Below are 11,810 nucleotides of genomic sequence, written 5' to 3' on the forward strand. Positions count from 1 at the left end.
TCACCATTACTTTCACTAATTAGGAAATCCATGTAATTTTACAAGGCATTTAATGACATAACCACATGACCAGGACTATACATGGTTTTATATGTATTCACACATGCTCATAAACTTGAAAATGCACACAGAGAAGAACAGGTGCACACATGTAAATCTCATTCTTTGAACACATATGTGAATATACAGTACTACATTAATCATAGTCTGAAAGCCAGTGAAGAAAACACATCACTAATGTGTGTGTGTGTGTGTGTGTGTGATAGCACAATATTTGGCTGAGATACAACTATTTGAAAATCTGGAATCTGAGGGTGCAAAAAATCTAAATACTGAGAAAAACATCTTTAAAGTTGTTCAAATGAAGTTCTTAGCAATGCATATTACTGATCAAAAATGAAGTTTTGATACATTTACAGTAAGAAATTTACAAAATATCTTCATGGAACATGATCTTAATATCCTAATGATTTTTGGCATAAAAGAAAAATGTATAATTTTGACCCATACAATGTATTTTTGGCTATTGCTACAAATATACCCCAGCGACTTAAGACTGGTTTTGTGCTCCAGTGTCACATTTTACTATTTGGAGTCGAATGAATGTTCAGTTCTTGAGTTATTTGGGATCATGTGTTGCTACTGTCTACAGTCACTGCAGAAGCTGTTTTCCTGCTATCACGTGTCAAAACTGATATTAATAAATCATAGACAATCTCATATGATTTATTTTATTGCTATTTAAAAGCAAGAATCTATTTGGATTTTAAATTAAAATCTTTAATAATATTATTGAGCTAAATTATAAGGATTAATGCTCTGTCAGTAGCCTAATTATATTCCGGAAATATACTGTTTTTGTTTGTTTGTTTGTTTGTTTTGGTCATGTAGGCTCATAAGGAACTGTTCTATTGAGCCACTGATCTTTAATTCAGAAACAAACTGGACGTGATAGAAACTGTGAGGCACTAGAGACTACAGAAAGAGAGCCCTAACAGATGCTCATCCAGAGAAAAGAGTGTCAGGGATGTAAGAATAAGTAAGATATAAGAACAGGTGGAAGGACTACGATCAGATTAAAGAAAAGTTTAGATTGATTAGTCATGTTTGGTTATTGTTGAGTAGATGCCAACAATGATAAAATATCAAAATTGTAATCCATATTTGTCTAGTTTGATCAGCATTTCTTTCATTAGTTAAGCTTATTAATCAAAATAACGTGTGTATTTAATGGAATTTGAGGATTTACATTAAATGACACAAGAGGGAGTAAATGATCATTTTTGGAGGATCTATCCCTTGTGAACAAGTAGAATACTTTAGCATACTTTTAAAAAGAGTGCGGAATCAGTATGCATGCACATACTGAAGTATTAACATGAATGTAATTATTTGGACACTTAGTTTACTATAGTCAGATTGCAAGTAAATGTATTATAGTTTCAATTTATAATTAAACGGACTTTAGAGAATTAACTTTAGAGAAACTTTTAAAGTGTAGTGTACTGCCAAAAATGTACTATGGTAAACTAAAATATACTGTAATGTAAGTTCTATTGAAACATGTACAACATATACTGTATATACAGTGGGGCAAAAAAGTATTTAGTCAGCCACCAATTGTGCAAGTTCTCCCATTTAAAAAGATGAGAGAGGCCTGTAATTGTCATCATAGGTATACCTCAACTATGAGAGACAAAATGAGAAAAAAAATCCAGAAAATCACATTGTAGGATTTTTAAAAAAATTATTTGCAAATTATGGTGTAAAATTTCATCTCAATACTTTGTTATATACCCTTTGTTGGCAATGACAGAGGTCAAACGTTTTCTGTAAGTCTTCACAAGGTTTTCACACACTGTTGCTGGTATTTTGGCCCATTCCTCCATGCAGATCTCCTCTAGAGCAGTAATGTTTTGGGGCTGTCGCTGGGCAACACGGACTCCAAAGATTTTCGATGGGGTTGAGATCTGGAGACTGGCTGGGCCACTCCAGGACCTTGAAATGCTTCTTCTGAAGCCACTCCTTCATTGCCAGGCGGTGTGTTTGGGATCATTGTCATGCTGAAAGACCCAGCCACGTTTCATCTTCAATGCCCTTGCTGATGGAAGGAGGTTTTCACTCAAAATCTCACGATACATGGCCCCATTCATTCTTTCGTTTACGGATCAGTCGTCCTGGTCCCTTTGCAGAAAAACAGCCCCAAAGCATGATGTTTCCACCCCATGCTTCACAGTAGGTATGGTGTTCTTTGGATGCAACTCAGCATTCTTTCTCCTCCAAACACGACAAGTTGAGTTTTACCAAAAGTTCTATTTTGGTTTCATCTGACCATATGACATTCTCCCAATCCTCTTCTGGATCATCCAAATGCTCTCTAGCAAACTTCAGACGGGCGGACATGTACTGGCTTAAGCAGGGGACACGTCTGGCACTGCAGGATTTGAGTCCTGGCGGCGCAGTGTGTTACTGATGGTAGCCTTTGTTACTTTGGTCCCAGCTCTCTGCAGGTCATTCACTAGGTCCCCGTGTGGTTCTGGGATTTTGCTCACAGTTCTTGTGATCATTTTGACCCCACGGGTGAGATCTTGCGTGGAGCCCCAGATCGAGGGAGATTATCAGTGGTCTTGTATGTCTTCCATTTTCTAATAATTGCTCCCACAGTTGATTTCTTCACACCAAGCTGCTTACCTATTGCAGATTCAGTCTTCCCAGCCTGGTGCAGGTCTACAATTTTGTTTCTGGTGTCCTTTGACAGCTCTTTGGTCTTAGCCATGGTGGAGTTTGGAGTTGGACTGTTTGAGGTTGTGGACAGGTGTCTTTTATACTGATAACGAGTTCAAACAGATGCCATTAATACAGGTAACGAGTGGAGGACAGAGGAGCCTCTTAAAGAAGAAGTTACAGGTCTGTGAGAGCCAGAAATCTTGCTTGTTTGTAGGTGACCAAATACTTATTTTACCGAGGAATTTACCAATTAATTCTTTAAAAATCCTACAATGTGATTTTCTGGATTTTTTTCCCTCATTTTGTCTCTCATAATTGAGGTATACCTATGATGAAAATTACAGAACACATCATAACTGTTAAAGGGTTAGTTCACCCAAAAATGAAAATTAGCCTGTGTTTTACTCATCCTCAAGGCACTTTCTTCTTTCAGACGAATCCAATTGGAGTTATATTAAAAAACTGTCCTGCCTCTTTCAAGCTTTATATTGACATGGGTGGGTGTTTTTGTTCAACAGTCCAAAAGTAGTCAAATAAAGCGTGTGCATCCATATTAAAACTACAAGTGCACATTCAATACAATTAAGCGCACTTCATTTTCACAATTGATCCCTGTAAAGGTACTGTAAGTAATTCTTTTTGACTGTACTAATTCATAAAATAAAAATAAAACCATAATATGTTGCAAATTTTTAGGAAACATACTAAGTTCACCTATTTGTTTCTCTGAAAACAACGCTACAGCCAGTTATTCTACAATGAAATGAGCGTTTCGTGTGGGAATGTCTGTTTTTCTTTTGTCTGTGTGACTTCCAGTTTACCCAATAGTGTTTCAACACCCCGGGTTACCAGTCGGTGGAAAACACCGGCCAGCAAACGAACTGGGTCAGAGATCATAGAGACTACCCGACCTATAAAGCATTGGCATCCATCTAAAAAGCTCTGTGATCAGAGGAAGATAACATTTGGACTGCGGTACCCATCAATATGACAGTCAATATAGTCAATACCACATAATGCACCTTTAAAACTAGAGTGTTTTGATAAGACATTATTCTTCAGCATAATTCCCCTCTATACTGGAAACCTGTTCAGAAATGAGAATGCATGGAAAGATTGGATTTGGGTGGACTTATTAAAGGTCACTTCTCCAGTTACTTCAGGAGCACAAAACAAATGTTCTTTTACGCGGTAGCGAGGTGTGACTGTATTTTTTTCGCTCGAGTCCTTAAATTTGATTGGCTGAGCAGCGTTCTCATTGTGCTAATAATCCAACAGCAATGAGATGTATTTCTCTGCTTGTGTTTGGAGGATTACAGACTAGAGTACCCAGTCATCACGTGAGATCACGCGATGATCACAGTGACATCACACCATTCTCATACGGTGATCCTCACAGTGTGAGTAATATATGAGCTCATTGTGAACTCAAAAAGATGAGCGGGGTTCTTATTTCTATCAGACATCTACAAAAGCGCTAATTGAGAATTAACAGAGATTTAGATGATGATGTTTTATTGTTTTGTTTGACGTTACCATCATTGTGAGTAGTGTTTGCTTTAGTTAGGCTCTTGACCCTTGACTTTATAACATTATATTTCTTGGGACTGCTGTGACTGTGTTTGAAAAACACATTTGTTATGGCAAAGAAAACCAAAAAAAGAGACTGCAACCAGGTGATATTGGTTTGTTACTGATGATAACAGCACAACCATCACCTGGATTCAGTATGCAGTCTTTGTGAGGAATTATTAATCTAAAGTTGTTATGGCTCTGTGATTATACAGTATAGGACCAAGCAGTGTCATAATCTTTTAAGAAGAATTTTAAAAGCATGATAAGACACAAACATTTTGAACTACTGTGTCATTTAAACACAAAGAGAGACATCAAGAATCGGTGTATGAATCTCAACAATGGTGACAATCAAAAGCTTCATGTTGCAATGCATGCTGGGTACCTAGTCTCTGTGCAGTGAGTGCACTTTGACCTCACATTAGTATGAGCACACAGTGAGGGCACTGTGAGGTTACACTTTTAGCTCACTGTTACCTCACATTGTGACCTCATCACGAGTATCCTGTGAGCTCATGGTGAGATCACTGTGAGATCAAATTGTTGACTGGGTATGTTCCAGTACAGAGTGGGCAGCAGAGCGAAAAGTGGGCAAAATTTGAACAGATAATGTCAAACTTAATATCAATGACTTGTTTACAGAACTGTTGTAATAAAAGCGATATGCTATGTACACTAAGTGCAAATATCTATAGATTCTATTTACACTAAAATTGCAGGATTTTCTGCTATTTGTTCTACTTATTGCAAATAGTGGCAAATATATACACCTCAGTACTGTAATACTTTATAAAACAGTACGCAATAATAACGTATTGAGTGTAAATTACAAATTCAATTCAAATTATTAAATTAATGCTGCCTTATTGTGATGACAAAGCCCTCCCTACTCTACCCAATACTTTTCAACTTTTCGATCATTTTATTATTTTTTATTGAAAATAAATGCTTTTCGAATGTGATATGAGACTTGAAAAGGGAGAAAGAAAGTTCAGCAAAAGGCGGATCCGAACTCGGGTCTAACCCATCAAAAATGACTTCGGCACGCACTTTCCCATCGACGCCACTGGAGCCGTTACTAAACGACCTTCCTTTGTAGTGTTGACTATCACAAGCACACGTTGGTGGGTGGAGTCAGTGTAAATAGCCTCTGCCAACAAGGCGGGCTATTTGCACTTAGTGTAAATAGACACTAAATCACAGCCACAATCATGCTGAAGTACTGAATATCACTGATCACCTGCAGCCTTGTGTCCACGGCTCAATCACAGCCATGATGATATCAGTACAACAGCACACTAGCTCGTGTCAGAAGTCTCATATTGAGCAGTATTTCAGAGCAAACACTATGAACAAGCGACCGCAAGTGAAGGCTCTCAGTGTGTCAGCTCCAAACAGGAGTTTTGAGTTCTGCGCGTCTCATGTCATAGCCGGTGCAGCGTGGCACCACAATGTGTCTTTTGTGGCCCTTTCTCATGGTAAAACAGCTGAGCTCAGCCAAAAAACAAAACAAACCTCCAGCAAACAAAAGCCTTGCGGAGCAGGAATGCAGGCTCCATCATCACACGTACCTCCTCGTCCCGCTCCAGCTCCAGGCCCATCTCCACCAGGTTCCTCTCGAACTCCTCGCGCCGTAAGCACTTGTCGTCATCGTGGTGGTCCATGCTGAGGTCAGGCGAGCCGGCCTCGGCGTCCTCTCTGGCTGCGGGCGCAGGCGGCGCTCGACCCCTCCGCAGGGTGCGGGTGAAGGCGTTGTCTCTGAGGCGAGACGTGTGCCGCCGGGAGCTGCTGCTCTTCTTGATGTGGTAGGTGAGGATGTAGTCCACCCGCCTCTTGCCGTCCTGGAAATACAGACCCCGCCGGCATCGTGTGTTCTCCTCAGGAGCGAGAGACTTCAGGAACTGGGAGGAGAGGGGAGGACAAAACATGAGCCAGGCTGCGTGTGTGTGTGTGTGTGTGTGTGTGTGTGTGTGTGTGCGGGGGGGGCCAACGTCCAGTGAAAGGTCAAGATGGGGCAGCATCTGAATAGGGCAGAGGACTCGTCAGCTTTAAGAATGAGTGTGATTGTCAACTATAAGATAATGAGCTGAGCAAGTAAACACTCTTCATATGGTTTCAAATTAGCAATATTATGATAAGGATTAATAGATCATCTCTGTGAATAGCCTACACTACCAGTGGATTGGAATTTATGTTTCTCATGACCTTGAAAACTTTTGATCTTAAGTGTTCTGCTGAAGTGCTTGAAATTAGTTTACAGACAAATATAAACACTGGCTTATGACATTCTTTGCTAAACTAAAGGGAGGGTTGCAGTGGATGCTGAAAGAGAAGCAGCACGTGTGACAGTAGTGTGCTGGAGAGTGTTCAGAGGGAGCAGCTTTACTTGTGTCACAGTATCATGCTCATACGTTAATGCAAGTTATTTTACTCGTTATTATTCGAAAATGTGGAAAGCAGTAATAATGAAGAATGAGATGAGTTGTATCCAAACCCGTGACTGGTAGTGTATTCTGTCCTCTTTAGCATGCATACAATAGCAAATATTGCTTTGAATGTTGTGTAGTTTTGCACAGTTTTAAATCCTGAACTGGACAGGATCTTTATCATCACAGCAAACAGGACACTGACAACCACGTGATAAATGTGATGCAAACGTTTTAGTTTTTAATACAGCACTGATGACATTTTATTAGCTGATATACTATGTTAGTTGCATTTAGTCTCTCTGGTGTGTAGCAGTCCCGTTAGCATTGCTGGGATGCATGTAAAATGTTAGTAAATTAACAAGAACCTATTATACCACTTTGGCAAATGCTTTGCACATAATGCATGTTAATCAAAGTCTAAAGGGACACAATATAAATGACACTGATGCATTTTGGTTATTGAAAATGTACACAATAACCGGCAGTATATGCCTTTAAAAGACACTCAGCGGTCTGTAATAAATCTAAATGAAGATCCATGACAGGTCCAACTTTATATAGGCCTTCTTTGATAAGAATATCTGCCAAATGAATGTATTCTTAATCATGAAAATAATTTCATAATTAGCTTCTAATATATTTCACACAAACAAACAAATAAACAAATGGTTGATAGAAAAGTGTGAGCACATAAGCTTGTACTGCAATGCGAGGTTCAACATTAGATGAACTATCTTAGCTGCATATTCATTCAACTTTTCAGTATTTTCGTTCTGAAGAGACAAATCGCTGGAGATGTTATTAATATTTTGACCTTAGTTCATCAGCTTTGGGCCTGAGATAACACTGCGGTCCGACTGATGACGGATCTGTGCGATCGATGTGTGACATACAGGTGCTAATACACTGTTGAATAAGATCTGACATGAGTAACCTTGAACTTGAGAGTGTGAACTATGGCGACAGCTATGGGCTCTTATTACATCTATGGGAACCACAATATAAGCAACTCTCATTAGTAACACAACAGAACAAAACAACTGTGCACCATATGACCGTTAGATATCATTTCGACAATGTTATGTCAATATGCAAGTGTGAGTACAGTAAGCAGATATCTGTGTCGTACATGTGTGTACATAATAATGCACTGTTGAGATTACTTGATGTGATGTGTTCCCTATAAAATGCAGTCTGGACTTTAGCACTAACAAACTATGCGACAGTAATCTTAGATAGAAAATATTTTTTGAAGTCCTTATTCATGAGGTCAGCTGTTTTAGTAGAGCGACTGCAACTGATCCAGCAACTGCTGACTGTGTAATGAGGTATAACATTTCCTCTGGCATCCCCCTTCATCTTATGGGGACATGTGCTCATATTTTAGGAGCAAAAAGCATTAGTGCATACAGATCTAGCATGTGCTCATGCACTTTACCTACTGATCTATATGTAACTTACGTACATTTATCAAATCGTCAATAAAGCAATAAATAGAACTCATAATTAACAGCAGATATTGCACATACACTACTTAATATATGGTATTAAAGTCCTAAAACTTCCTAAATAGTCACTGACCTCACACTCACCTGAAATTTCCCGTGAAAGATCACATCCCTTAAGAAGTGTGCTTGTTTGCAGGCAGAAGGCTGTTGAGAGCCAGCACCTTTGTTCTGGGGTAAATCCATCTCGCGGTCGCAGTAAGAAACCTGCCTCACTCTCTCTTAATCTTCAACTGTTTTCTGTCTGTCTGTTCTTTCTGTCTTTCAGAATGAAGCAAGCCTCAAGTCACAAACTGATCTCTGTTGTTACTTGAGAGGAGTGAGAGGAGCCAGGCGCTAATATTAGACTCAACTATAAAGCCATACATCAAAGCCTCCAAGATGCCCTCGCTCCAGCCCCTCACGCTCAAGAGTGTAAACCCACCCAGGTACGTCGATTTACCTCTGTGTCTGTTCTAAAATAATAATATAATATCATCTCATTGACATTTATGAGACAAGTGCCACAGTGTGCTGTCTTGCATAACTGACATCAATAAGTAAAAAAACATTTCAAGTTTGAAACTTACAACAGAATCTTGAAGATCATATCCAATGTCTTCTATGGCTTTGATGCTGATGATGTTCATCTGCTTCTCCTTGACTGGCACTGAATGATACTGCTCATTGTTCATCGTGGCTGAACCTCTCCAGTAGACTGTGGATCAGAGTTTAACCTGTAGATGTACATGTGAACAAAATCTGACATGAGTAACCTTGAACTTGAGAGTGTGAACTATGGCGACAGCTATGGGCTCTTATTACATCTATGGGAACCACAATATAAGCAACTCTCATTAGTAACACAACAGAACAAAACAACTGTGCACCATATGACCGTTAGATATCATTTCGACAATGTTATGTCAATATGCAAGTGTGAGTACAGTAAGCAGATATCTGTGTCGTACATGTGTGTACATAATAATGCACTGTTGAGATTACTTGATGTGATGTGTTCCCTATAAAATGCAGTCTGGACTTTAGCACTAACAAACTATGCGACAGTAATCTTAGATAGAAAATATTTTTTGAAGTCCTTATTCATGAGGTCAGCTGTTTTAGTAGAGCGACTGCAACTGATCCAGCAACTGCTGACTGTGTAATGAGGTATAACATTTCCTCTGGCATCCCCCTTCATCTTATGGGGACATGTGCTCATATTTTAGGAGCAAAAAGCATTAGTGCATACAGATCTAGCATGTGCTCATGCACTTTACCTACTGATCTATATGTAACTTACGTACATTTATCAAATCGTCAATAAAGCAATAAATAGAACTCATAATTAACAGCAGATATTGCACATACACTACTTAATATATGGTATTAAAGTCCTAAAACTTCCTAAATAGTCACTGACCTCACACTCACCTGAAATTTCCCGTGAAAGATCACATCCCTTAAGAAGTGTGCTTGTTTGCAGGCAGAAGGCTGTTGAGAGCCAGCACCTTTGTTCTGGGGTAAATCCATCTCGCGGTCGCAGTAAGAAACCTGCCTCACTCTCTCTTAATCTTCAACTGTTTTCTGTCTGTCTGTTCTTTCTGTCTTTCAGAATGAAGCAAGCCTCAAGTCACAAACTGATCTCTGTTGTTACTTGAGAGGAGTGAGAGGAGCCAGGCGCTAATATTAGACTCAACTATAAAGCCATACATCAAAGCCTCCAAGATGCCCTCGCTCCAGCCCCTCACGCTCAAGAGTGTAAACCCACCCAGGTACGTCGATTTACCTCTGTGTCTGTTCTAAAATAATAATATAATATCATCTCATTGACATTTATGAGACAAGTGCCACAGTGTGCTGTCTTGCATAACTGACATCAATAAGTAAAAAAACATTTCAAGTTTGAAACTTACAACAGAATCTTGAAGATCATATCCAATGTCTTCTATGGCTTTGATGCTGATGATGTTCATCTGCTTCTCCTTGACTGGCACTGAATGATACTGCTCATTGTTCATCGTGGCTGAACCTCTCCAGTAGACTGTGGATCAGAGTTTAACCTGTAGATGTACATGTGAACAAAATCACAATTAAAAGACCAACTCTGAGTACAAGAAACCTGTTATGAAGAAAATGATTATTATTCATTATTATTGGCAAAAATAAGGTGGATATGCATTTCCTAAAACCAGGAGGACTTGCCCAGCTAGATGACTAGTGACCACAAGTCATTTATGTGGGACATATCAATGCTATAAAATCATAATCTGACATATCAAATGTTTTTGGTGGGTTAGAGATGAGGAGATTGAGATTGATGAGGCTGCCCTAAATAATCATTATCACCAGTGGAAGACAAAAAATAGGGAAAATCTCTACTAGTGCTTCTGACATTACAAAACCTAAAGTTTTTGTGTGTGTGTGTGTGTGTGTGTGCGTGTGTGAAGCAACCAGACTACAGTACTTAAGGGTGCTAAAGCACCTCACCTGTGACGATGGATCAGTGCGTAAAGTTTTCCAGAGGGAAGCAAACACGGCAGGATTCATCTGCTCTACAAACAGCCAAACCGGACACGTACTTCTGCATAAGCTTCCAGGTAATATTTAGGGTTGCTAAATATTAAACTGTCACGAATGAAAATCCTCTTTCCTCTCTGTCCTGTCATTATTATTAATGAGAATCTGTAAGCGATTAAGGCTGTCTGGTCACTAACACGCAGAGCTGGGCAGATTGCTTAAAAAATGTAATTGCAGTTAGTAACCTAATCCATAATATAAATATAATCAGATTTTAGATTAGTTTTGACCTAACTCGTTTATCACATTGATTTAAATAGGATCATATCAATATAAAAAAGAAAAATAAGAAAATATATTCCATTCGTTGTTGTTGACAACATGACGTGCATTAAACATAACATGACATTATCAAGGTTTCCCGAGCCGGGGTTCATACAGGAACTGCAGAGGATTAATAATTTTAAAATAACATCAATCAAAATAAGACACTTACTAAAAAATGTGAGTATTTTATTTGTTTATTTGCATTAACCAACATCAGAGAACCGTGAACATGCAAATGTGAGACGTATTTTAAAATCTCAGGGCTACTTCAGGTAAATATACAAAGGCTGACAAAAAAAACAGTCTGGGAATCTCTACATTACATGCAAATTAAAAAATAATGTGAATTTGTGCATTTTAATGAGTGACAATTCAAATAAAAATTAACGTGTTTATCAGTAGTTTTTTGTAATGTTAAAATGCTAAGAAAACACAATTAACCAGTTCAGGTGTGCCTGTAGTGTGACTGGAGCTAAACTAACCCTAACCCTAACACCTTCCCTCTCGGGTTTAGTTCTGTCCATTGAAAGGATCTGTACTTTCTTCATTATAAACAATATGTGGACATGACCTTAGCAAGTTTTGGTTACGCAGTATATTGCACATTGTGTTTAACTGCATGTTTATTAGTGTAAAAATGAATGGCTGTCTGCTCTCTGTCTCAGGTGGAGAGATGGTGCTGACAGCACAGATAGCGCACGTATAACTTCAATAACTGCTCTAATTCTGTGAGAACACTGGAGTCCGT

General features: G+C 38.8%; 1 protein-coding gene across 3 annotated transcripts in view; it reads right to left on the reverse strand.

The window, feature by feature from the left end:
* The window catches only part of LOC131534462 (anoctamin-1), a 28,471-nt gene extending 18,232 nt beyond the window's left edge, over window positions 1-10,239 (reverse strand). Inside the window, exons 1-2 of one of the 3 annotated variants that reach the window (XM_058767342.1) lie at window positions 10,132-10,239; window positions 5,874-6,203 (exon numbers count right to left, since the gene is read on the reverse strand). In XM_058767342.1, coding sequence (XP_058623325.1) covers window positions 5,874-6,203; window positions 10,132-10,236 — 435 coding nt within the window. In that variant the 5' untranslated portion in view covers window positions 10,237-10,239. Of the gene's footprint in view, window positions 1-5,873; window positions 6,204-8,323; window positions 8,546-8,805; window positions 8,955-10,131 lie in introns of those variants that run through there. The other 2 variants (XM_058767340.1, XM_058767341.1) reach the window with 2 other exon arrangements.
* Between the last annotated feature and the right edge of the window lie 1,571 nt (window positions 10,240-11,810).

This window comes from Onychostoma macrolepis, chromosome 25, assembly GCF_012432095.1.
Source record: "Onychostoma macrolepis isolate SWU-2019 chromosome 25, ASM1243209v1, whole genome shotgun sequence".
In the NCBI taxonomy this organism is placed as follows: Eukaryota; Metazoa; Chordata; class Actinopteri; order Cypriniformes; family Cyprinidae; genus Onychostoma; species Onychostoma macrolepis.